Consider the following 26,577-nt stretch of genomic DNA (forward strand, 5'->3'; position numbering starts at 1 on the left):
CGTCTGGTGGCCGCTAGCAGGACGCGTTTAAAGCGTTTATTGGCATTACGGCAATACAGTGCACGGTCAAAAAACAATTCAAGAAGTTACAGGCTTGTCCACGGCAGCCCTTCCCGCCTAACCTGAGGAAGAAGCTCCAGTTCCGCACGAAATTATTCCAGGAATAAAACAATGTTTGCAATTTTAGTAGGATTTTAGTTTATGTAGTAATGTATCTCCGACTTCACAACTGCTTTTCCATACTATCCCCTGCCCCGGGGCAGAACTTATTCCCTACGATGAGTCGGTGATTATTGAAGAACCTGACTTAACCTCATACACCTGCCTGGAAGATTTTGGGATAGATTATGTTATAATGTACTGTCCCTCGAGTCGGTCAGGATCCACATTTCACAGCCGCATCTCGGAGCGCTCCGATGGCGCCTCTACCTTCCGTCAGGGCTCTAGCCCATTTGACAAACGCAGCTTCTCCTTCTCCCGGGGAGACGATGAACTCATGCTAACATTACAGCCACTGATTTCTCCGATCTCTCACTGCCAGTCCTCACTGACCCCCTCTCCAGGATCCCCCTCCCCCACCTCACCTTCATCTCCCCCACCCCCCCCCCCCCCCACCCCCCCCCCCCGCTCCCTCCCCACTTTTCTTTATGGTTCTAGAGAACAAAAACCGGCATTTGATAACAGCACACTGTCCTGGGCTGCTTGTGCATCATGACTTCGCAGACCTCATTCATCACGGATCCTTCTCCCGGACAGTTCCCACTTTGGCTGTCAGGCTTTTCTCGTCACGTCACCTTCTTCCTCCGCAGATACCTAATCAGGGAGAGAGCACATCCCAGGCACATCCAAGGCAGAAAAGTCCGCCCACCCCCACCTTCCCGTGCTCCCTGTGACTGCCCTTCAGGCCCCATGGCTTTGGTTTCCCAGGGCTCAAAAAATAGAGGAATAGAGAAAAGGGCTCAGCTCTGCAGGACCTGGTGCTAACACGACTTCTCCGGGTCCCAAACTAAGGGCACCGATCCAGTAACGAATTTCCCCAGCATGACGCAACAGCACCAAAAAACTTTCTGACCGCACTGTTAGCATCAATTCCTGCCAAAATATTTGTCTGGAGGTAGGTTAAGAAATGCTGAAGGTCTGGTTAGCAGAGAGTGCAAAAAACAGACATGAAGGAGAGTTTTTCAAGAGCTTCTAATAAAGTCCCACTAAATCACTATTTTTCTCAGAAAAAAGGTAAAAGTATGAGGGCACCTATTAACCCTTTTATTAGTGTTTTTAAAAGCATGAAAGAAGGTACAATCTTTAAGAGATTTCTCTTGACTTAAGTGATGACTCACCACACGGTTAGTAGCTTTTCAACTATCGGCTACCACAAGATGTGCATGAAAGCATTAAAAAAAAAAAACAAAACAAACAAACAAACAAACAAAAAAACCAAAACCCAAAAAACAACAACAACAAAAAGGAACACCAAAGTAAAACCAGCTAAACAAAAAGGAACTGTGGGCCCAAACTCCCGTGAGTCATCATGTTTAATAACTAACTAGGTTCAACTCTGCATCTCTATGTGCGTTTGTATTTTCATTGTCAAAGAATAAGCGTGTATGTTCTTCACATGTTAGATTTGCAATTTCGTGTTCATTTCGACATTCCCTAACGACCCATCCCACAGAGGTGTCTAAAAGCACCTACAGATTATCTCTCATCTCTCTACTACTCTAATGTGACACACCTACTTACATTTTAGGGGTAAATAATTTGAGACAGATTTACAGTTCAACCCTCTCAGCAGACAGGAGGAGAGGTCTGCGTGGAATATAAATTCAAGAATGTAATTCTTTCTCAAACAAATAATCTGTTCCCTTTCAAATATAATTAATGTTTTGATAGTGCATTTCTTGTGAGAGAGAGATACAAAAACAGAGGCAACCTCTTGGATCTCTGTTTGTATATTTTCAACAGGAATTTACAGTACCTATCTTGTGAATGTGACAGATAGAGTGTTTTGAACATTGAGAATTTTATTTATTAGTAGAACTACAGCAAGAAACTGGTACGTCCTTACTATCCACCATGCCCATTTAATGCACGGCTTTGTTGCAAAGGAAATTGCAGTGGCAGGAGGAGGGCATTAGTCTTTCAGGGGGATGAGAAATGTTCCCTGGTTCTCAGAGTGCAGACTTCTGTGCTGTTGTGCTCCAGAGGCATATGTCCTTGTGCTTTGTCTTTCGTTCTCCTCTCTCTTTCCTCCGTGGTACTGACCCTATGTCCCTTTTCTTCTCACGTAAGGAGTTAAGGAAAACGGTGGGAACATTTTGGTTTTGAGTCTCCAGAGTTCACACTGGTCCGGGCAATGATGTGTTTCAAGTCATATAGTCTGAACAAAGCCATGTTTGAAATTGCCCAGAACATTCATCAGATGCTTGTTAAATACTGTATGATTGTATGGTTCATTAGTTATAGATCTGCTACCTAATTCAGTGGGGCTGAATTGTCTTTTTTCCCCTTCTTCCCCTCTCTCCCTCTCTTTACTTCTTTTTCTCTTTGCTTTCTATCGCTGGTTTCAGAGGAAGGTATGCAAAGACGATTCTGTCACGCTTGGGAACTTGAAAATCACTGATATCTGTTCTCAATGCCTACGTCGTTTTTAAAGCACAAAACAAAACTGTCTTTGTGAGGAAAAAAAACCCCAAAACTACCAACCAACAACAACAAAAAAAAATCAAAACAAAACACCCAGCCAAAAAAATCAAAGCCAAAACAAAACCCAAACACCCAACCACAAACCAAACTCAAAAACTATCTTTTAACTCAAAATGCTATGAACGCTGGGAATCAGTTTGAGACCAATGCCATATGGACACTACTATCTAGTTCATGAATGGCCAGATTCGACTTCCACAAGTATCAAAAGTAAATTTCACATTCATGCCACTGCATTGGGTCCCCATTATGTCTATAGCATAATAATGCATCTTATCATATCGTTCATTTTCCAATGTCATATTATTCGTGAAAAAATCGAGTATTAATCGGAAGAGCAGAGAAACTTTAAAAAGCGTTGGTTTCCAGCTGGGGGTTGCCTTTCCTCACCTCACTTTGCTCAAGCCGGTACTTTCAAAGAAAGGGAGGACACATCTGAAAATGACTCTTCATAGAAAGTGCCAGACCTGCAGTCGGTCTGAAAGTCTTTAGCAACAATAAACATTAGGAATATGCGTCATTACTAACCTTGAAAAAATAATCACTGGGCTTAGAAGAGTGGTATTTGAGTTTACAAAATAGTGCAAGGAAGGCCCTCTAGTTGTACAGGAAACAGACATGGCTATTCCGATGTCAGGCTTAAAAATAAAAAAAAAAATTAAAAAAAAAGAAAAACCAAAAACACCTCCATTTTTTTAAACTTTATAATCTCTAGATAGATTATTACAGACCCATAGAGTATTATCTCCCTACATATGGGCAGTATAACTTGGATTTGAAGCAAACAATATTGTAACGCCCTTTTAATTTTATCGTGTATATTGTCTGGATTTACCTTTTCTAAGTCCTAAAAGAAAGTCCTAAAATGTCTAGTAAACACCTAAACACTATGACAGAGATAACCTTAGTTCAATACAAAGTTACCAACCTCAGTCATTGAGATCCAATTAATTCGATGTTTGCCTCCAGTGATCTGTGAAAAAAAAAAAAAAAAAAAAAAAAAAAAAAAAAAAAAAAAAAAAAACATACGGAGAGGGAGGCGACGGACACACAAAAAAGGAAAATATTTACCGCATTGATCTGATAATATATAGGAAAATGTCAAATACACACTTTTTAACTATCGTCTTTAAAAATAACAAAAAATAATAAAAATAGCTTCGGTACCTCTAATATGCAACTGGTCTTTTTTCGCCAAAGGCTAACATTAGGGACGATCGCACTTACGTTCAGAAAATATTGTTATTTTTCTTAATGGGGAAAATTGGACTCCCGCGACTTAGATCTGTGGTTTTTAGAACTGGGATGGAAATTGGACTGACACCACTTTGCACTTTAACAATCGGATTTCGTCAGGGTACAAGTTGTTTGTTTAACCCGACAGCTCCGTGCACCCCGTCGCACGCTTTTACACACTCATTAAAACGATTATTCACGACCTGTCGAGTGTTTTCTCGTTCATTCACAGGAAAGACTTAGCGCTCTAAGATTCAAGAGCATACGGTCAGCTATACCACTGGCCGAGGGGAGAGATTACTTATCTCTGTGATCATCTGATGCGAGGCTGTCTTATCTCTACAGGTTGTAAAGCAGCAGTTCCTGGAGGTAAAAGAAAGAGGAAAAAATCCTCCCCCCCTCCCTCCCCCGCCAACGAAACTTGCCGAAAGCAAAAGATGAGGAACATAAGTGAAGAAGGGCTCAACACTCGCTCAGCACCGCGCGCGGGTCCTGTTCCCGTTCCCCAGCCCGTGGCTCGGACTCCCGCCGCGCCGCTCCCCGGGCAAGCGGCGGCCAGGGCGGCGGGGGCTGCGCCCCGCGGGGCAGCGCGGGGCCTGCGGAGGCGGCCTTCCCTCCCTGCACCTGGCTCTCACACCGGCCTCCGCCTGCTATCCCTGGTCCCGAGCTCGCTGTCCGCCGCCGAGGTGCCTGTGTCGGCACAGTCGAAGCGGCGCGGGGAAGGTATTGCTAAAGCAGAGCCCTCCCCGGAACGGCTGGGAAAGAAAATGCGGGTGTCGGCTGGAAACGTGTGTTTAAGAAATAGATCCAAATGTCAGTCTTCTGGGGTCCTGAGAAGGGATGGCTGGAAAATAGACCGTTTAGCAGAGAGGCTGGGGCGATTCCTTTTGCACCGATTAAATCATTAAGCCAAAAAAGCAACACAAAATACCGCCAGCTTTGAGCGCTCTGATATTTGGATGCGGAACCCTCTGTTTTGTTTGGTTTGGTTTGGTATGCTTTTTTCTTTTAATACATCGATTTCTGATTTCGATATTCAGATTACCTTCTATCTATGAGGAAACCCCAGGGGCCACTCTGTTGCTGGGAAGGTGTTTTTCGCTTACAAAGTAACCTAAGGGCCTGATGTGCGAAGCGCACATCAACTCCTGTTCAGCCTCTGCGGATCCAGTAACCCATTTTTCATTTGGAAAATATCTAAACATAATGCCCCTTTATTTAAATGAACCGACCCCGAATGCAACAAGGGATTTTAATCTGAAACGGTTTCCTAATTGCTCAAAAGGCAAGCACGTATAAGTAATTTGTTAAACTTATTGGATTGCAATAATCCACTATCAGGTTAGCTAAGAATGGATCTGTCAAGTGTGTTTCCCAGTCTAAGCTCTTTCTTTCAAACCAATCTGGTATAATAATTAGCAGACAAAGAACCCGAAATATGTAAGCAAATACCTAAAGATCTGCATAAATAAACATACTAATCAATAGCAAGCTACTCAACACTTGTCTTATTGATGAAGAGACAATCGATTTTGCTGTTCCAACCCGCAATCAGAGATCTGTATTTAATTATTAGTACTTTTACCTCCACTGATTTAGTAATAAAAATAGAGGTAATAAGTCCTACCCTTCCATCTAAATACAAATGATAGTGATGACATAACTAAAGGCAACTTACGCTTCCCAGCAAAACAAACAACTTTGCTCAAACAGAATAAACAAGCAAGCAAGAAAAGAGCTGCCTTTTCTGATGAATGCTAGATGACACCTTCAGAGTCAGAAAAGATCGGACAAATATATACATGCATATACACACACGTGTATGCACGTCTATATGTATAGCTACAGAAAGATAAATATAGAGGGAAAGGTTCATTGATGAAACAACAATGCCATTTTTATTTACAGAATTCTCATCTGTTTTCTCATAAACCCATAAGAGTGTGTATATACTATATGCTAATAAAAATACACTTGGCATTTTGTACCACTGTGGTACAAAATCTAGACTGCATTTAGAGCCCTCTAGACGCACTCGCCATCAGAAGTGCAGTTCAGAAATCTAAAAGGAGATTTACTTATCACCAGCGTGTTGTGAAGTTACCTGTGAGCCACAGCATTAAATATATAAATGACTAGGTGATGTGCTCAACCATAGACCTATCTAATAATCTGTCCTAGCTTTGTTTTGTTCGGGGTCTAGTGAAAACTCTAATCGGAGCCATCATCCCCATTAGAAAATATATTGGTGTGTGGATGAAAGTGTGTTTGGGCATGCAAGCATCATAGAAAAATTTGAAACGCAAAAATCAAGATTTTTGATTCAAAAGAACAGTTTGGTAACCAGTGAATGTTACCCTTCCTTAATTTAGAAAAGGATTGCATCCTTTTGGGACATGCCACACTTCTCAATGAGCAATGAGATTATGCTTTTTTTTTTTTTTTTTTTTTTTTTTTTTTTTTTTTTTTGTCTTCCCTGATTATTGTGTTCTGAGGCTGAGAAAGGGTTCCTCTTCTTTACTCTATAGCCAGGCTTCGGTCAGATTTTTTGGCAGGTATATGTCTCCTCTTGGATATAACTAACTTAGTAGTCTAGCTAATATTAAATACTTGAGATGAGACAATTTCTGAGTAAAAGCAAGCAAGGTGGGGGTGTGGGGTCGAGAGGCGACGGAGAGGGGGTTCTCTTCCTTCCACTAGCGAACAGTGCAGGGCAAACACTTAGCCTGGAGGGTCTCCAAGTTAATGGGGATCTCGGCCAGGTCTCCCCCGCGGGCCGGCCGCTGCAAACCCGGCTCCTCCGCCACCGTCAAGAGAGAGCCGCCGGGAGCGCTCCGAAGGGGAAGAGCTCCTTTCACATATTTCTACTTTCCTGTAAAAGATGGCCCTGCGAAACCATTTGTAAAGAGCTCTGAATTCCCCACCGCGGGAAAAAAAAAAAAAAAAAAAAAAAAAAATCAACCCAAGAGTGCCCAGGCTTCGCGCCGCCTTTGTAGTCCGAAATTCAGGCTCCCTGGTCAGGCGGCTCCGGGCGAGGAGAGGTTTCACCTCTCGGGCTTAGGTTAAGCAGTTCTTTGCAGCTAGCTTTACAGGGATGCTTTACTCACCTTAGGGTAGGGTGACAATGGCAGGCTTTTCTCAGACCCCCTTTCGTTTAGTCTTTCCTCTCAAATCACGGATAACCCCAAATACACTTGGAGGACTCCCTAGAGATAATTCTTTGAAATGGACTTTGCATTCATTTACCCGACTGAGAGCAGCAAATCCGCTCGCTTTGAGTCTAATTCGCTAGCCTGATACTGTATTCTGTTACATGGTATTGAAGTGGGGGAGGAGGGGAGGCTGCTGGTAGTTGCTTTGGTTATTTTTTTATTTTGGCAGTTTAAATTTTTTTTGTTTGTTTTTTGTTTTCCAAGTTTTCCCTGGTTTGTTTTGCTCCAGTGAAGCGAGAGGTGAATTTAACAATCCCATTCCTGCATCGAAGCATCCTGGACTAGTTCTTGGGAAGAAGACTTTACACGCCTTTCCCTAGGGCAACATCTGTCTCTTGGTAGCTAGAAGAACGCAACGCTAAGTCTGCGTGGAGAAGGACACCTCAGATCTTTCCTCCTTTCTGAGGGGAGGGAGGTGGCACGGACTCAGGCCCTGCGAGTACAAACGCCGCCTGCAAGCCGCCGTTTTACCGCCGGGCGGAGGTTGTCGGGCCGTGGGAGAGGCCCCGAGCGGACGCCGCGGTTTGCCGGGCGCAGCGCGGCCGGTGCCCGCGGCCCGGCGGGGCGGCTCTCGCGCGGGCCAAGAGCGCCCCCAGCCCGCCGAAGGCGCAGCGCCGCCGCCGCCGCCGCCGCCGCGCCGGGCCCCGCCGCGCCCCGCGGACACGCGTGTGCGGGCACAGCGGCTCGCTCGCGCCGAGAAGGCGCCGGGGGCTGGCGGCGCCCGTCCCTGCCGTCCCGAGGATACGCGAGTGCGGATGCCGCCCTCCGCAGCGCAGGGCGTGGGCGGCTCCACCGGTGCCCCGCGGCACCCACGGGGCCATCCCCGGACGGGTTTGCACCGCGCACACAACACGCCGGCGGATATGTCACAAGTCACCGCTGGCGTGTGCTGTGCGTGTGCGAGCGCTCATCTCCCTGCACCTGCGTCGGTTTCTGCGATGCGAAAAAGACAGGCGCTCAGTACCGCTGCCCCCTGCGCTGAGGTGTCCCAAGCACAGCGTCGCGGAAAATTCAACTTGCTGTATATTAAAAAATTAATTATTTTCATGAGGTCAAAAATGGCAGGACAAAGGGGTCAAAGTCATTCGTCGGGTGGGACACCAGACGTGGCTCTTCCCCTCCACCACATCAGGACAGCAAAAGAAGAACAAGACAGTCCACGGAGGGCCCTATCCCGGGTCCTGCCCACGCAGCAGCGCGCCTGCCCCCACCCGCAAGGATGAGCGCAATGAGCACATCACTTTTATCAGTCGTTTAAACTTCTGCCCCTATTCCGAGATTTCGGCACATGAATCTCAACGTATACAGAACTCAGTCACGGAATTTGGGGAGTGGGAAGACAAAGGGAGAGTGCCTGCAGCTCTCTCATGGAGATGAACGTTGCCCGTGATCCCTTTTAAGGGCGCATTTTCTCCACTGCAGCACTCAAAGCAAAACCCAGCTCAGTACGGCTCTTTGCAAGGTCTCTTTCCTCGATCTCCCAAAATTTTTGGCATTTAGTCGCTTTCCTGGAAATTTAGGGATATTAGCACACTTTACACAACCTGAAAGGTGCAATAAGCCTGTAGCTTTTTCTCAAATGACAAGCTCAGAATTTTTAGAAATAATTCATTACAGAGTCCGCCTATACTCGCCATGCTAAAATCGTCTTTCATATAGCGGAGATGGATAAAGGACCAAATTTCCTCCCGACATGAGTGGTGGAGGGGAGTTTTGCCTAGCCCCCGTAATATTTCTGTGCTGTGACCAAAAAGGCAGAGCATGCTCAGGGATCTGCGGGAATGGCGCTCTCTCCCATTTTGGTACCAAAGGACAAAAATCGCGCGTGAAGTTACTTGATTCCTGAGTGTAAAAGAGGAGTAAAATCCGCACTCACCCGGTGCCGTCGGAGGACTCCTATCCCCAAGTGCCATCGTGCGCCTTTCTTGCAGGTAGAGGCAGTTTCTCCTGGCATCTTAAAAAAGGCAAACACAACATTGCACCCGTGTGACTTTCTTTGACATTGGTGGCAAACAAGCAAACAAAGAGCACGTTAACAAACCAAGCTAAAATATCTACAGATTAACCACAAGAACTGCTAAATCGGCGAAGAAACTTCCAACTTACCGACTGAAACGAAAGAGCCCGAGGGGGAGGGGGAAGGCCGGGGGAGGAAACACTTTGGGGAAGAGACCGAAAAGAAAAAAAAAGAAGAGAGAGAGCGAAAATCCTGACATTAGGCAAACGCAGTTTTGGTGTAACCGGTGCTTTGAAACTGTGCTTCGGTTGCACGGGCGACCTGCTTATCGGGGGCCACGGGGAAACTGTACGTTTAGACAGAAATCTGTCATCTCTATTCATTCGTATCACATGGGTCTGCCTGTGGGGATAAGAGGTAGAGAAGATTTTCTTGAAGTGCACCTACCCTTCTGGCGGGAAGGATTGCTGGGCAGGTTTCTTCTGGAGGGTCCCATCTCTCTGGAGTAGCTGAAGTGGAGTTGAGGGCAGGTTCTCCGGTGAGGTAGGAATGTGCAGGAACTCCGCCCTCTGGGCACAGTCACATAAACCCAGCACAACAGATACAGCCAGCCCTAAAACCTCTATTGATCTTCACCTTCACCTCTTCCTAACCCATTTGCCCACCAGTTTCTGACCTATTTACCCAGGCACCTTCACCACGGGGCGGAAAGGGGTGTGGGGGGGGCGGGTATTAAAAACAAGAACACTTCAGTGCAAAGAAAAGCAGAGAAGCTACTACAGACATTAGTGCAATGGATAGACACTTCTGCAGTCTGTGTGTGTCTATATGTGTGTATACATATTTATTGCCAATCGCTGATTTTGTAGTAGCGTAACATGTATGCGCATATACTTTCTCGGGCGGGTGTATTATTCGCGATCACACAATTAAGTGCAATAGCGGTGATTATCTACAGGCAGACTTTTTTGTTTGTTTGTTTGTTTATCTCCCATCCTAAGGGAAAATACAACAATTAGAGAATAAAGTCGCTAATAAAAGGAGTCTTGCTCAGTGTTTTTTCTTAAGCAAAACTCTGATGTAGTTCAGTCAAAACGTAACTGGAGTTCAGTGGGAGTTTTGCTTGAGTGAGTACTGAATACATGGTGATTGAGACCTCATATTAACACAAGTGGTGAGGGGGTGTGTACCTGAATCATAATTTCTGACATAAATCTTAATAAACATCAGAAGAAGTTATAAAGAGCAAAATGACGTCCCGGTTAAACTATTTTTTTCAAGTATCAGATTTAAAAAATGTCACTCCCCCAAGCAGAAGGTTTGTGCCATTTAAGCCAAATTACATTTTTGTTCACTTTCTTGAAACCCTTTCGGAAGGATACATTCCACATAAGGGATGATATTTTACTGTAACAAAAGAAAGATATCTAAAATATGACAAAAATTTGTTGGCCAAATATCGCGTTGAAAATTCGAGTTACTGTTTATTATGCTTCAAACATGTTTGCGAAGGCAGTCTTAAAGTCGTAATTGGATGTTTCTTGATGAGCAGATTTCTTCTCCTACGATCTACGCGAGCAAAGTTAATCACCTCAAACATCAACTAAGAATATAACAATAGCTCCTTAATTCCATAAAGACCGCCCGTCCCCCATAAACACTCTAAATTAGGAAACGCTAAAGAAACGACGCTAAGACACTGCATCATCTTAGAAATGTACATATTTAAAAAATCCTAAAAGCTTAGCTTGAGGATTTGACATATAAATCACCACGGAAACAACTCTCAGATAACAGAAATACTGTATGCTAAACCACCCCCCCTAAAAAAACCCCAATCAAACCACAAAAAACCCATCACCACCAAACCCCCCCCCCCTCCCCCAACAATAAAGCAACAACAAAAAGAAAAACAAACAAACCACCACCTCAAATTCAGTGCCGAACGAGCCTGGGCAAAGATCAGCCTCAGCGAACAAAAGGGTTTCTCTGAGGAGCAGGCAGAGGTAAAGACATATTTGGGGCCTTAGCAGTCCTGACACAACCCAGGACAACTTTAGCGATTTACTGGTGTTATTTTATTTTTGTTTTGGGTTGTACTTTTTTGTTTTTTTCCTTTACAAAAATAGTCTGATTCCTGGTAACGTGTATGGAAATGTGAATAAATTACCAGCTCAGCAATCACCCCTGCGCCTGGTGTAAGAGAAAGAGGGAAAAGTCTGTGGCACCTGAACTCCTTAGGCAGTACTTTGCAACACCGAGCCTAAAGGAGAGCTCTGGGAGCGAGTGCTGGCTTAAACTACGTCTAGAGAGACATACATCCAGGCTACCCTTTTCAGGAATTATTATGCATCATGCTTATCTAATTAATGCTTATTAGCCAACCTCAAACTCTGACATGGTGAGATTGTGTTTTCCTCCAACCTGATCTGTCTCTTTCCTCCCTTCAGTACACTGACTGCAGATTTTTTTTTGTTGTTTTTTTACATTGCAAATAAAATAATACTTTACGTATGTGCTATTTGATTTCCTACAGCATACAATCAGTTGCAAGTGGTAAATAATAAATCATTTTCTTTGTCAGCTGCAGCAGATGCTGCTCTTTTAAGTTGTTTAGGCACTAGTACACAGAATGGGGACTCTAGGCTTCAATAATTTAAATCACACCTATGGTATTTTATTATTTCCGATAGTTTTGTTGAAAAAGAGTTTTATTTTTTTTTTGTATTTTTGCATCACTTGTTTTAATGACAATAGAGTCAAGAAAATGGGGGAGGGTAGGAGCTTCCAAGTGGTGGTATCATCTCTCCATCCCCAAACAAAGCAATCGTTTTCTCATAGTGATGATTAATTTTGAATTGCAGGAGTGAGAGTGAAAGCTAAGAATATCAGAGAGTTCTCTCCTTCTCCCCCACACAGTGCAAAGCTGGGTGTCCCATCTCTCATCCATAACCTTTCACTTCTCTCTCTTTCCTGCAGATCTGTTTGCATCTGTTTATATATTACTTATTTTTGGGAGATACCCTCTTCCTCCCCTTATTCTTTCAGCACGACAAATACACTGTTTGCAAGAATTCAGATTTTCTACTGCTTCATTATTCACCCTCTGGCTTTTTCCCCCCCTTTTTCTTCCTCTTTTCTGTCTTTCTAAGATAAGCTCTTTAAAGCGTTTGCGATAACATCTCCGACCTAGAGATTATTTTTCATTCGGCCTATTGTGAGCAGTCGCCGATTTATTGCACTGCTGCAGAGCTCAGTTTGGGCTACAAACGTAACAAATGAACAACTTGTCCTCTGCGGACTCGCCGCGGGATCCAATTAGTTCCTAAACCTTTTGCACAAGTTTTCTAATTATTTTCAAGAGTTGTGGCCTTTACAGGCTTCCCTAAACTCATCAAGACACCAATTCTTTCAAGGATTAAATGCTTCTTAAAATTACTAGCAGCGTTGCCCCCTCGAAACTAAGGGATCGATTCGTCGGGCAACGCAGCTTTCTTAGGGACGCCTGCGTGAGTTACTGGGCTTCAGCAGGCACTGAGAGAAAAAGAGACGAGTTTTCAAAACTTTACATGTAAGTGCATCCATACAGGTTTGATTTGTTGATTCTTTTTCTTTGGTTGTTTGTTTGGTTGGTTGTTTTTACCCCCCTAAAACGTTTAAACATCGGTATGCAAGGCAGGGTGTCACGTGAGCCCCCGGCGCCCTGCCTCCCTGCCATGGACTGCGCCTTCACCTCACCGTGCTCGGCTCCTGCCCCCCCCTCGCCCGGCCGAAGGGGCACAGCAGAGAGCCGGTTGCCAAAAAATACCGCTACTTTCACAATTCCTAAAGCCAAAGTGTCTGCAGCACGAAAAGTATATAAATACATACAGCCTAGATACTTCCGGAAGAGCCCTCCTTTAAGATAAGGGTTATATTTTATACACACACATATCATGGCTTGCTAAATTTGGTCAAACAATCATATGATAGCTGATATGTGTATGTATATATGCACACATACACATCCTTCGCTAATATATCTCGAGTCATCATAGAGACGAAATTAATTTCTTTCAGCACAATAAGTCTTTGAATGCATTTCAGAGATTGCAGGAAGAACACGTACCTATACAATAATGCACCTTGGCCTTTTTCCCAATGTGTGCTTATATACTTAAATTGTATATGTATGCATGTATATTTGCATACATATGCAATGCTAAGCATTTTCAGCCTAAGTCAGATTTTAGTGAAACACCCTACCTCCTACTAACAATTTTAAAGCAGACTTTATAAGAGTTCTGCTCCAAAATGGACATCAAAATAGTGGCCATGGTGTTTGACTAAATATCCTGATCTTTTACATTTGAAAATACTGCAGTTAAAGACAGCATGGGAGGGGGCGGGGGGAGAAAGAAAGGAGCATGTGAAAAATGGTGGACTATGCAATAAGCAGCACTCTAATCTCACTGTAACTTTAAAGCCTCTGCCACATTAGGGTTAATAAAAGAGACAAAAAACTATCAAGTATATATGAATTTAGCCTATTTTTTTATTTCTGTGTGTTCATAGTAAACATTTTTGTAAGTGACAAACACGGGCATATGACCACAGTATCACAATCAAGAAATTTTAAGACGACATTAACAATCACTCAAATTTATGCGGCTTTTGCGCAACACAGGTTACATATTTGCAAGGTTTACCTATAAGTACAATAGGTATTAACATTTCACTACATTTAGAAAAAAAATAAAGGTGACCTGTTAGTGACCACATACATCAAAATATACACAACACAAACTGAAGGCAATCATTAATTTTGTCCCCTTCTGATTCATTTGAATGGGCAGTGCTGAAAACTGAAATAATGTTGCTGTTTTTTAAATTACTTCGTACACTGAGTGCATTTTCTAAAACCCAATCTTTGGTCTAAAAGTAAACAAACAAACAAATGAACAAAAAAAAAAAAAAAAAAAAAAAGCAATTCGGTAAAGAAGAGAATAAAATAATAAATGGCCAAAACTAGATCTTGGGCATTTTTTCAGTATTAATTCTGCTTAAATACAAATTATGTTTTAAGGTATTTTTATAGTTTTCATAAATTTAGTGGTTTGTTTTTTTTTTTTTCTTTCAAGGTCTGCACCCACCGACATATCCATGATAACTTATAATACTGCAAACATGGAGAATCGGGCGGCTTTTAGTGATAGACTTATCATATTTGAGTAAAAAAATTGCAAAAGCAGTCACTATTTAGATACACATTCTACTATAATTTTGTCTTCCAAACTTCATAGTCTACAATGCAATCTCCCCACATTGCACCTTGCTGACACTCCTCACCTTGGTGGAATAATAAACAACCCTAAAGACTGAACAAACGTACAGAAAATGGGGGACTTAATAAAAAATACCTGGACTTTTTTGTTTTGCTTTTTTTTTTCCTTTTAATTATCATTTACAATGCAAATGTGTGTAAAATGTTCACTTACAGTCTGATCCCATGGATGTTAATGTATTAAAGGGTTTGAAGAAGACCCCTGATTTTGATGTGTGAAATAATCAGAAAGTCCTCCGGAAAGTCCCGTTGTAAAACTTGGCAAAGAAGGTCTTAAGGACTCACAGGGGAGAGTGGAGGGCGCCTGTGGCGACGTGGAGGAGGAGGCTGCCCTGGCCGTCATTGAAGTGCTGCTTTGAGAAGTCATTGAAGGGTGAGGAACATGGGGGAAAAAGTAACTCGTCTGTCCTGCTAGGAGATTTACAGAGCAGGGATTTAGGGAATAGGTGCCGGAGCAGGGAACTGACAAGCCACACGGCACTGAGGCGGCCAGAGCTGCTGCTGTGAGGTGATGAGTGGCATAAGGTATCTCTCCATTGACTAGTCTATCAACACTTAACCCATTAGACGTGGAAAAGGAGTGGTTGTTTCCCAAGGAGTTTTGAGTCAACACTGAGCTGTAGGGCATGGGGTGGCTGGGGTAGGCGGACGTGGTCCCATTGTAACTCAAAGTGCTGCTGGCCCGGGGGTGGTGCAGGGAGAGGAAGGGGGACATAGGCCAGTACAAAGATCCTGCCCTATCCATGAATGTCAGTCCGGTAGAGGTGAGCCGGGCGCCCCGCTTAAAGGCCAGCTTGGCCCGAGAGGTGGTGGAGCGCCGGCGGAGCTTGCCGGTGGTGCCCCCGATGAAGACGTCGTCGCTGGAGGGGTCCAGCATCCAGTAGTTCCCTTTGCCCGGGTCGTCGTAGTGGCGGGGCACCTTGACGAAGCACTTATTGAGCGAGAGGTTGTGCCGAATGGAGTTCTGCCAGCCCTGCTTGTTCTCCCGGTAGTAGGGGAAGTTCTTCATGATGAACTCGTAGATGCCATTGAGCGTGAGGCGCTTCTCGGGGCTCTGCCGGATGGCCATCATGATGAGCGCGTTGTAGCTGAACGGCGGCTTCTCGTACTTGCCGTTCTTTTTCTCCCCCTCCTTCCCGCTCTCCCCGTCCTTGGTCCCCTCCGCCGCCCCCTTCTTCTCCTCGGCCGCTTTCTCCTTCTCCTCCAGCTCCGCTGCCGCCGCCGCTGCCGCGCCCGCTTCGCCTTTGCCCGCCAGCATGTCCGCCTTGGCCACCTCCAGGGCGCCAGAGGCGGTGGCGGTGGGGGGCGGCAGGAGGTGCTGCCCCTTCTCCTCGTCCTCCTCCTCGGCTGCGGCCGCTCGCTGGGGCTGCTGCGGCGGCGGGTGGTGGTGGTGGTGGTGGTGATGGTGGTGGTGATGGGGGTGGTGGCTGTTGTGGTGGCTGTGGCTGCTGTGGTTGTTGTCGCTCTGGACGGCTTCGGGCACCAGGCTGTTTATGCTAAAGGAGGATTTCGGCAGCATTTTCACTTCCTTCCTATCTCCCATGTCCAACATCACACACTAGTCTGAGGGGGAAAGTTGCGGCGGCTGAGGGAGCTGCGCGCGGGGCGGCGGCGGAGGCGGCGGCCGAAGCGGTGGCGGTGGCCGAGGCGGCGGCGGCACCACCGGCGGCGGTGGCGGCGGCGGCGGCAGCGCAGTTGGACCGCAGTCTCAAGCGCTGGCAAGTCATGTAGCACGGACAGGAACCGCCGGGGAGGGAAAAAATAATAGTAATAATAATCACCGATCAGAGAAAAATCAAACCGAGTCGGAGCGGAGAAAAAAAAAAAAAGGTAAAAAAGGAAAAAAACCTTCTGAAACCTAAAAGAAAAAAAAAAAAAAAAGGCAACAACACACAAACACAGACACACCAAAAAAAAAAAAAAGCTACTTCATGGTGCCCGGTTCCCCCGGCACGGCAGCGCAGGGGGAGGCAGGAGGGAGCAGCAGCCGCCGCGGGCCGGCGCGGAGCGAGGCAGACGGGCGATACAGCCCGCCCCGGCCGCAATTAATTTCAGAGCTGCCGGCACGCACCGGGGCTGTAAAACATTTTTTGGTTTAACCTTTCCCACCGGCCGCCCAATCAGGGCCGGCGGCGTGCCCGCGCGTCTGCCCGCCCGCCGGCCAATGGCGGCGCGCCGCCCCGCCCCGTCCCGCCCCGCGCGCCCCGCCCCCGCCGCCGCCGCGGCTCCCGCGGCGCAGGGATACCGGCGCAGAGGCGCATCACCGCGCGGTGCGCGCGCCCTCCGCCCCGTGCCCCCCCGGCCGCCGCCGCGAGCACAAATCCCCCCCGCACCGAACAACTCGCGCCCGTCCCGCGGCGGCGGGCCCGGCCCGGCCCGGCCCGGCCGCCCGCCCGCCCGTTCCCCTAGTTCCTCCGGCGGACTCAAGTTGCCACCATCCGCTTTGCCCCTTCCTCTGGCGGGAGGAGGCGCGGTGGGAGGTCGGGTGGGTGAAGCGTCCGCGGCACACCGGTGGCGGCGGAGGTACTACTTCGCGGATCCCGCCGAAGTCGCTCGGCGAATTTCTTTTCCCAGGCCCGGTTATTTCTGTTTGTTATTTTGCCGAGGCAGAAAACAAAACAATCGTCCGGAGGGGACGCAGGCGGCGGGATGGGCTCGGGCTGCGGCAGCGGCTGGGGGCCGGACGCCGCTGCCCGCGGCCTGCCGGGGGAAGACGGGGTCTGCTCCGGCCCGCTCGGGCCGTGCCCGCCGCTCTCCGGACTGTGAGTTGGGAGGCTCGGGAACGAGCGGCCCTTCTCCTCCACTGCTCTCGCCCCGTGTCACCGGCGGCCGGAGCCGGGCTTCGCGCTTCCCTGCCCGCCGCCGCCCCTCAGCCCCACGCAGCTCCCGCTCGGACGCCGTTTCCCTTGCGCGGCCGCCAGAGCCACGCGAGAAGCGTCGGGCTCCGGCCGCCTCCTCCTTCGCGCTGCCGGGCTGACTGAGCCAGCCGCGCACAGGCCGCGCGCCAGGCGTACAAAATAAACCTTGGTATTGGTAGCCCATGAAATCGACCCTGCGGTTTCCTGCCCGCCCGGGCCGTGGGCCCCGCCACGGGGTCTGAGTTCCGCGGGGTTTCGTTTTGCTAGGAGAAGGGATAGGGCGGGCGGCAGCAGGCCGGGTTCTCCTGGGGCAGGGAAAGGATCTGGTACCGCCGCTTTCCACAAGTAGACGCGGTGATACAGGCTCGGGCTTACGGCTGCGCTTTGCCGGGACCAAAGGGTTGGGTATTAATCGTCCACAGCATATCGTTTTTTACTGTCAACACGGGAACAAAAAAAAAAAAAAAAAAAAAAAAAAAATCAAGCGGAAAACAAAGTGAAATACATCGCGCAGCTTTCTTAACTCGGAAAGGAGAAGGGGAAATGTAATGGACAGAGAGCGTGCTGATCGCATTCAGACCAAAGCTGTGGTAAACCTCTAGCACCGCGTTAAGCCGCTTCACGTTTGTGCTGGAGGAAAAGATGCTCCGTAGAAACAATACGTGCAGCTCAACCCCAGCTAAAACAACTTATCCCAAGGAAATTCAGGTTAGAGCATAATGCAGTGAATGTAGTTCTGTGCAGACGTGCGTTTTCTATATGTGTTTGTGTATGTCTGTGTACGAGGGAGGGAGGAAAAGCGAGTGTGGGAAAGAGAGAGTAAATAACGAGGACAAGTAAAATGGACCAGTAATAAACAATTGCAATTGGGGATGGCATGAACTCTGGGCATTGGATTAACCTCGAATGACCTTACCACAATTGTATTTATTTAACCAATTTCATAACAGGTTGCTACTGACACACACACAAGTTATTGATCAACAACCACTCTTTTTTCCTTTGTTGTTTAGTTTTGGATTTTTTTTTTTTTTTGTTTTAGAAATTCAGGTTGTTTGGTTTGGGTTTTTTTTTTTTTATCATGACAATTCATTTCTCAACACTGAAGTCAATGTATGGGATTTCTTGACAAAGAGTGCAATGAGGAGGATATTATCTGACTCTACCATGGCAAGGGGTAAGAAGAAAGGTAAGCTTCCTGCATATTATTATGATTATGATGATCATTAACTAATATGTGTCATTATGGTGCACTAGGATCCCATTAGGGTGGTTGGGCCCAGTGCGTTTTCCTACTCGGTCTAGCATGTAATGATTCGGTGTAACCAGATTCTTGAGAAAGGACAGGTTACGTAAACATTTACTGATGTGGAGTAACTATACTATTTGTACTCTGATATGCAGGAAGGAAAGTGTTGATTAACACAGAAGAAAAAAAAAGCGAAATTAGCTGATTGCATGCTCATAAGTGCAAGCTGTCATTGAACTGCTTTTAAAATAGACACAGCTGGGTGTTTGTGTTGAAAAATTTCTTGTGTTTTTGCTAATACTGAAATAAGCATGATTTTGTATACCAAACATTTTCAGATCATTAAAATTTGTAATCTGTGCTGGTTTTAAACACAAAGAAAAGAAACAGATTCATTTCGTTGTAAAATTTGCTGATATTATATTAACTCAATCAGGTCTGTACAAATGGTGTATTGTGCCTTATCAAATCTCTTTGATCCATTTAATACACGAAGTGCCAAACGTGTGTATTGTTTGTTAACATTGAACGTTTTATTCAAATCCCAGCTCTGTAGCGAACTGGAGGAGTTCTTGTTTAATGTAACACTGACATTGCCTGTTGAAATTTTAATGCCTTGAGGTGTTTCTTAGGTCAAAGCTGAGTTTACTTTCTGTTGTGATCAGAGATGAAAATGTAGCAGGGAAGAAAATAGAAGTTTTATCTTTTTTGCATTTCTGAGCAAAAGGCTAACACCACAAGAAGCACACTTTAAAAACATTTGATGATCTAGATTTAACATTTGGTCATTTGTCATGGGTGCGGAATAAAACTCTGTGCACAAACTTAGGATTTATATATATATATATATTTAATGCTGTAGATATACAGTTCTACCAAAAAAGGAAATGTTTTGTCCAATATGCAGTACATATCTTTTTACGTCCATGAAGATTAATTCATTATTTACGGGAGAGAAGCCACGTCAATTATAATTTCTGCTGGACTTTAACTTTCGAGTCTTTTTTTTTTTTTTTTTTTTCCTTCGGCAGGAAAGGCATTCTATATAAAACTATTTACTTTGGAAATGCAAGAGTCTTACTCTAACGCCAGTTCCTTCCTGAGCTCTGCCCAGAACACAACTCCACTTCAGTGGTACCTTTGTGCATCGGGGCACTGCACGAGCAGCAGGTTTGACCGCTCAACTCTGTCTAAACCCCAATTCTTTTAAGAAAGTCCCTCATGGCAGCATTTTCTAACAGGGCAGGTTTTGTGGAGTGTTTGGAATAGAAGCTTGTGCGTGGAACGGAGGCACACAGCCCCAGCCCTGTGAAATACGGGTGGGTCTGCAGAGGGGAGCCGGCTCTTTGCAGAGTGTGAATGATGCCTCACCTGCACGTTCGACGCTGCGGATCCACCGAACCGAGCGGCGGGGATAGACTGAGAGTATCTACTCCGGGGTCAGGATGGGGCTGAATAGCTGAGTTGAAACGTCCTGGCTGGAGTGCCATTCAGCAGCGATCTCCGTGCAGCTCTTGGGTATAACTCGTAGGGATAGTGTTTCAACCACATACTTTTCTGCCCACGCCCTCCCCCGTACTTTTTTTTTTTTTTTTTTTAATTTTAATTTTTATTTCGTGTTTAAATTAAAGGCCAAAGGAAGAAAAGACCCTCTCCAATGTACACTTAATGGATATAACGTACTTCCCTTGCACCACCCCCCGCCTCAGCTTCAGCCTTCAATCCCCCTTCACACGGGTATAGTGGCTCTGTACTCATGAGCTCTTTCATGGCGGTTAAGCTGCTAAAATGTACTGACAGCTTAAGAAATGAATGAGAATTTTTTTTTCAGCCATGAAGAAAGGGTATTTAGTAACCACGCTTCGATGGCATCATGCTTCCATGAAACGAGTCCGGACACTTCGGTTTAACAATCAGTAATATCACATTCGGTACAGTAAATGCTTCCATATACGCTTATATAATTCTATTCCCCCTTGACTATAAGCTTGCCTTATTTATTCCAGGTTACCTGGGCAATTAAGGTAAGGACTGCTCAGCAGATACTGATACCCTGCTGCTAAGGCATGGCGAATGGGGACAGAGCAGTGCGCTAACAAAGAGAGAGAGTTAGTCAAACATTTTGAAGAGGGGTGAATGGGACTGAAGGTGGATGGATGAATGGAGGCAAAGAGGGAGAGGAAGAAGCATTCAATGGTCCAGACTTCTCTCTGCATTTGTAGATTTAAGTTTAGGTGTCCGCCTCTAGCCAGCTTCCAGTTAATCCTCAACAGCTTCTAGTGATTAGAAGTTAGTCTATTTAGCATGCTATATCCTTCTTCCATAGGTTTTAGTTACAAGTTATACGATTAGGATTGCGAGAACAGTAGTGAACTAAACTTCCCAGTAAGAGGTCTTCACACCAGGGAAGTGTTACTTTGCTGCAGCAGCCCTGCCTCGTCAGTCATTAGGAAGCTGCAGGTTGTCAGAGGCTTCTCTTGCGCGCACACAAGCGCAGACACACACGCGCACACACACAAAACCACAGCACTAAAACTAAATTAAGAAGCCGATGATTAAGACAAGCGTCTACAAGGCCTGTCATTTCAGCATCCTTCCATCATAACATTGTGGCACCGAGAAATTTGCTTGAAAACCCTGGAAAAAAATGTCTATGGGAGAGCCTCGTATTTGAGGCTGTTAATATCAAATATAGACTGGGATCTGCCTCGGATGCAAGATAGTATTCCGCAGAGGAAAGGAGCACTGCAGAGACCTTGGTGCTATCCGCGCATTCCCGAAACTCTGGTAAGTATCTCTACCTTCTATTGCAGCGTGTACGCACTGTGTAACTGGAACTGGACCGGGTTTGAAATCCGCAGCTATGTTCCCTTCGGGGAACTCCCCCTAAAGATAAATCTGTAATGAAAGGTCCTTACTGGATGACTAATGGTTATTGGCACTCGGTGCCCCTTTAAGGAGAGCAGCACATATTGTGCCGAAGACCTTGCAAGCACACTTTAAATACAAACCTTTTAAGTTTCCCTCCCATGCATACACATCCCTGTTGTTTTTGGGCTAGCTGTATTGTGTCTCTCCCCGCTGCCCCCACCTTATTTAAGGTCTCTAGTCTTCCCTCCCCCCACCCCATTCAGAATTAATTGCTCAGTTACTTAAATGTTTCAAAAAGAGCTAAATTTCTCCATCCGATGATCTTTTGAGAAGCTGCACTGTACCATAAGGAACCGCCACCGGGGCACTGTATACCTTAGAGAAGCCTGAGCAACTAGGGGAGAGGTAGCGTTTAAAACAATGACATTAATAAACTAAGTGCACTGAGTTCCATCCTGTTGAACTTTAGGGAGTTTCTTGGGCGAGCAGAGGTTCAACGGAGAACGTCGAAATGGGAAACAATGGCTGTAGGGGCCAGAAAGCTTTGCTGATGTCGTAAGCGTAAAACAAGACAGAATAGTGACAGAAAGAGATCCGAGTAAACATTGGAGTATACATTTCCCACGGCGACTACGCGGAGTGGAGAGGTCTGAATTAAATCGCCTTAATTAAAAGCTGAAGATTTTATTTATTTATTCCCGTAGCTATAGAATGCCATCCACAGAAAGCCTATCTAGGCTAGTAGAGCATCCACTAGATTTATTGTGTTCAGCTTCCACTGCCGCAATTTTTCAGAACAGAATACTTTTTTTATACTCACTGCCAACTTGAAGACCTGCGGGTTTTTAGATCCTATATATCGCTTTTTTTTATATGCCAGCGTGCAGAAAAGAGCCATTGCACCTGCATAGGCAATAGGTCTATCTGTGTAACAAAAGCTCTCCTTAATTCAGAAACAAAAATATAAAATATCCTTTAAGAATTATCCACAGCGTTATGCAGACGACGATAATAAAATGCAAGGGAGAAATGAATAAGTTAAAAACCATGTTCTGTTCTCCAGATTTAAATACATAGTTTTATATTCTGTTGAATTTACTGTTAAAACGTTCTAGGCCGGTGCTTTGTCGGCGTTGTGATATTGAAGCAAAGAATGTGAAATAAAATACGGGGGGGAAAGAAAAACCTGGGGAGAAAAAAGAAAAACAACAAAACAAACCCCAAGTAGTGCTTGAAGAAGACCTCTAGCTGCTCTTTGACTCCTAAGAAACTGTTGCTGGAATATTTTCATGGTGTTGTTCTAAAGCTCTTCAGCCTCCTATAAACGTAATCTTTGGCAAATGACACATGAGTCTGGCTTTGCAGTTTTTCGGTGATTCGAGAGAAAAGACGCCCTTTCCCCCGCTCCACCCGCCCCCCTCCCCGGCTTCCACCCCTTCCTCAGCAGAAGGACAGATAGCGTCTGTCTCTTTCTCCTAGCGCTGTTCCCATTTCGTCGCTCCGCCAAAGGCATCCGGGCACGGGGGGGCGCCGGTGCCCGGGGGTGCCCATCCGCCCGTCCTACCTGGCCGGGCCGCGCCCGCCGCTGCCCGCTCGCCGCTGCTCCGTGCGTCGCGGCCCAGTCCCCGCACCGCGCCTCCACCGCAGCCCTCGGCTCGGCGGGGTCTCGGACTTGGCTGGGTCAGCTGCGGGCCTACAAAAGCGCATCATTCTCCCCTATCCTTCTATCTTCCCCCGCCCCGGGGTCCCCTTGTAACCACAGCAAAATGCCTGGTGTACAAAGAAAGACACAATCGACTGTACACCACTCTAGGAGAAGGCGTTCGGCAGCCTCGGAGTGAGGATGCTGTTGACTTTCCCCGTGTCAGGGCTCAGGCGTGAGGAGGTGCCGGAGCGAGGTACCGTTCCTCGTTCCTCGCTCGCGGCCGACACCCGAGCTTGGCGGGTGTCGGGATGATGGGGCTGGCGCTAGCGCCAAGAGGCTGCTCGGGAAGTGGACCCTGCCCGCTCCTTGGTGTCCTGGCACAAGTATGGCTCGCAGGATCTGCCTCTTTGTGTAGCTTGTTCTGAATACTTTTTATGTCGGGCAGGGTGGTCTCCATGTTTTCTTTCTTTCATTCTTCCTTTCTTTAGCGGAGGGAGGGGGGAGTGATGGCAAGGGGCTTGTTGGATGATTATAACCGCTACCACTTAGAAATAAGTTTCTTGGGGAAGGGCTGATATCGTACCCTTGATATCAGTGGGTGTGTCCATGTATTATTTTAATATGATATGCCTTTTATATAGAGCTTGTTTTCCCCCTCCCTCTCTCCCCGGCCTCCCCCTCCCCCCCGCTTTGTTTCTGGAATTTGTTTCGCTTTTAAAGCACCAGCACAAACAAACAAACACACAAAAATGACTGGCAACAAGTTAAATCCCATTTGTGTCCCTCCCACCGAGCACGGACCATGACTCGCTAAAGCCTGGGGCTTGTAGTTTTGCCTCGCTAATAATATGACCAAGAAAATGAAGTGGCTGCAGACAGACTCTCCCGGCATTGACAATGCGGAGAGGAAAAACGTAGAAAGATTTCTCCCGGAATGCATCCCCCTGGTGTGGTTTCTTCTCTCCGTCTTTTAGATGAGGCACTCACATAGACGCTCACACACACTGAGGTTATGTTTCCTAGGAGTTTTTAGAAAACAATGTTTATTATAAACGAGCTATGCACGCTACCAAGTAATGAAATCATGCCGTAGCTACGGAAACTCCAACAAATAAGTAATTTCCATTTGTCTTCTAGCAGAATATTGCAGAGGATGACATTACACTATATTTTCGTATTCATTTCAAAACACCAATGAAAGGGCAAAGAAAAGTCTCTCAAGTCGTTGTACACTTTGGAATTAATTAAACGAAAAATAATTCTTTTTTATTATTTTTTTCCTGCCTTCCAAGGCGACTTCAAGCTAATTTCTGTGGCTATACTAGAGAGGGAATCTGCAAAACAACAAGCGTGGTTCTCACTGAAGGTCGGTATCGTGTCCCGCTAAAGCTTCACTGAAAGCATCTCACAGCGAGCCACTCGCTCGTTCCTGCGCCTTCCCTTAATTTTACCTTACAGAATAATGGAGAAAACATTCGTGTTTGACTGTACTTAAAAACATCTTTTTACACAATCCCACGGTTTGCAAACGATAGTTCAACTTTATCTGCTGTGGTGGGCACGTGTTTTGTCATATGAAATTAACTTGTGAAAGCCTTTGTATAATTTTTTTGATTTGTGTTTGTCGACAAGGCAGATCATACCTCTCTGCGCTGATGGTTGATACAATTGCTAAATTAAAGGCATGCTTTCGGCTTCGGAAAACAACAACAAAACTCCAGCCCTCTGAGAGCTCATTCTCAGAGAAACAACATGAGGAGCAGTAGAATAACTCACCGCAGTATTTTGTATGTGTTTACGGTCTCTCCATATACTTCTGTATCATTCTGCGTCTCTATTGTCTGTTCCTAAAGATAGCCAAGTCAATTCTAGGCTTCTCACCTATAATCGCCTAACTAAAAGAACATATGGACAGTATAGTGGCTCTAAATTCTTGGAGGAATGTAATTGGCATGTATTTTCCCCGTGTCTTTTTTCTTCCGTGGTAAATACTAGCAACTGAACTGCTTGTATTGACGTCTTTCTATGTTTGAGCCCCAAGAAACTCCTCAAATCATTGCAGTAAAGTCATCAATCCTTCCTATGCACACTGGAGATTTTTTCCTCACTGCTTGTTCTGCTTCTCATTTCCAAGGACCGCGTGTTGAGCCAACGATCTGGTTTGGGCACTTCTCTGGACTTTCATATTTTCAATCTAAAGCTTTCAGTATGTTGGGACTGAAATAATGATTTTCCACATTTCAAAAGGGACGAGGCTCTATTTATAAATGTTACAGAAGGTTTCGTTACTTCAGGATCAACAAAACAGGAATAGAACTGCAATTTTCAAGAAAATAGGATTTCAAAATATAGAAATAAAAAAGTAGTGGAGATGATGTATAATTCAATCAAATTACAGAAAATTGCTTTAAAATTCAGAACAGTAGCGATCCATTATGTCTCTGTTTTATTAGTGACAAGTACAATTACTCTAAAATAAAGAACAGTGGTGAATATATAATTGGCTGTAATCATGTTAGTGTTTGAATAAAAATGACGGGGACATTTAACACTTTGACAACAAAATGTTCAGAAAGAACTTATTTATTCAAACAGTTTTTATTTGCATCCGCGTGAAGGAGAAACACACTTTTGCTTACGATAAATCCAGGGGTTTTCACTTTCAATAAAAAATATGACTAAAAATATATTAATTATTTTACTATCCAAAGCTTAATAAAGTCTCCTGAGTATGATTGTACTATTATTGATTACTCAGTACCCAAAGGACGCCATCTACAGGAAGAGGTCTCTAGGCTTAACACCGTTCTAATCAATGTTGATTAAAAAAAAAAAAAAATCTGAGTTAATATTCCTCTATAAATCCGGCTCCGATTTTACCCACAACACCGATCACAATATTTGCTTTGTAATTGCTTCTTGTGCTTCAATTCATTATAATTCGACACGATCTAGGAATCTGTTATAGGAGGCCTTTTCTCTGATATACGGCATTTAAAATAATTCATTGAACTCTCCAAAGCAGCAGTTTTTCTCCTTCTAAAGCGACTTTTTTTTCCCCCTCTCAGGATTGATTTGATCGTCTCTGAAAATGCAGAACAGCCCATGGGATCTCTCATTTCCACCAACCGTGTGGAAGATGCTTGCAGAGCAGCCCTGAAAACAAAACAACTTAGTTGAAGGCAGTTCGTGCAACAATTGTGTCATGGAATACCTAGCATTTCTTTATCTGTAACTAATTTATTTAATTTTGGATAATTCAATAAATGTCAGCTATGCCAAGCATACTCCCATGCGTTCTTACAATACATCCTATGCCCCGTGTCTTGGTGCTTAGAGGTGCCATGTAGCCGTAGCCCAGCAAGGGCTCGGAAACCTATCGAAGTAACAAGAGTGCCCTTTACTGTTTTGACCACACAAACACAGATCAGTGGGAATGGCACATGTCCTCCGTGACGCTACTCCAACAGCCCAGTACAAACTACAGACTACGGAAAATACGAAGAGACTTAGAAGAAACTTT

General features: G+C 45.4%; 2 protein-coding genes and 1 long non-coding RNA gene across 3 annotated transcripts; 1 reads left to right on the forward strand and 2 right to left on the reverse strand.

The window, feature by feature from the left end:
• Window positions 1-636: 636 nt before the first annotated feature.
• On the reverse strand, window positions 637-13,045 carry LOC128808988 (uncharacterized). The gene is made up of 7 exons (XM_053980681.1): window positions 12,752-13,045; window positions 9,556-9,677; window positions 9,258-9,510; window positions 9,028-9,105; window positions 3,632-3,676; window positions 3,232-3,341; window positions 637-813 (listed from the first exon to the last, which is right to left on the reverse strand). The coding sequence occupies exons 1-7, from the start codon at window positions 13,043-13,045 to the stop codon at window positions 786-788; spliced, it is 930 nt and encodes a 309-aa protein (XP_053836656.1). The 3' UTR covers window positions 637-785.
• Window positions 13,046-13,618: 573 nt separating this feature from the next.
• On the reverse strand, window positions 13,619-16,296 carry FOXG1 (forkhead box G1). Its single transcript, XM_053980443.1, has one exon. The coding sequence runs from the start codon at window positions 15,981-15,983 to the stop codon at window positions 14,604-14,606; it is 1,380 nt and encodes a 459-aa protein (XP_053836418.1). The 5' UTR covers window positions 15,984-16,296; the 3' UTR covers window positions 13,619-14,603.
• A 3,892-nt stretch (window positions 16,297-20,188) lies between these two features.
• Window positions 20,189-26,339, forward strand: LOC128809410 (uncharacterized). The gene is made up of 3 exons (XR_008437713.1): window positions 20,189-21,325; window positions 24,347-24,420; window positions 26,123-26,339. It is a non-coding gene; the product is annotated as an uncharacterized LOC128809410 (long non-coding RNA).
• Window positions 26,340-26,577: the final 238 nt, after the last annotated feature.

Source organism: Vidua macroura, chromosome 6 (assembly GCF_024509145.1).
Source record: "Vidua macroura isolate BioBank_ID:100142 chromosome 6, ASM2450914v1, whole genome shotgun sequence".
Classification (NCBI taxonomy): Eukaryota; Metazoa; Chordata; class Aves; order Passeriformes; family Viduidae; genus Vidua; species Vidua macroura.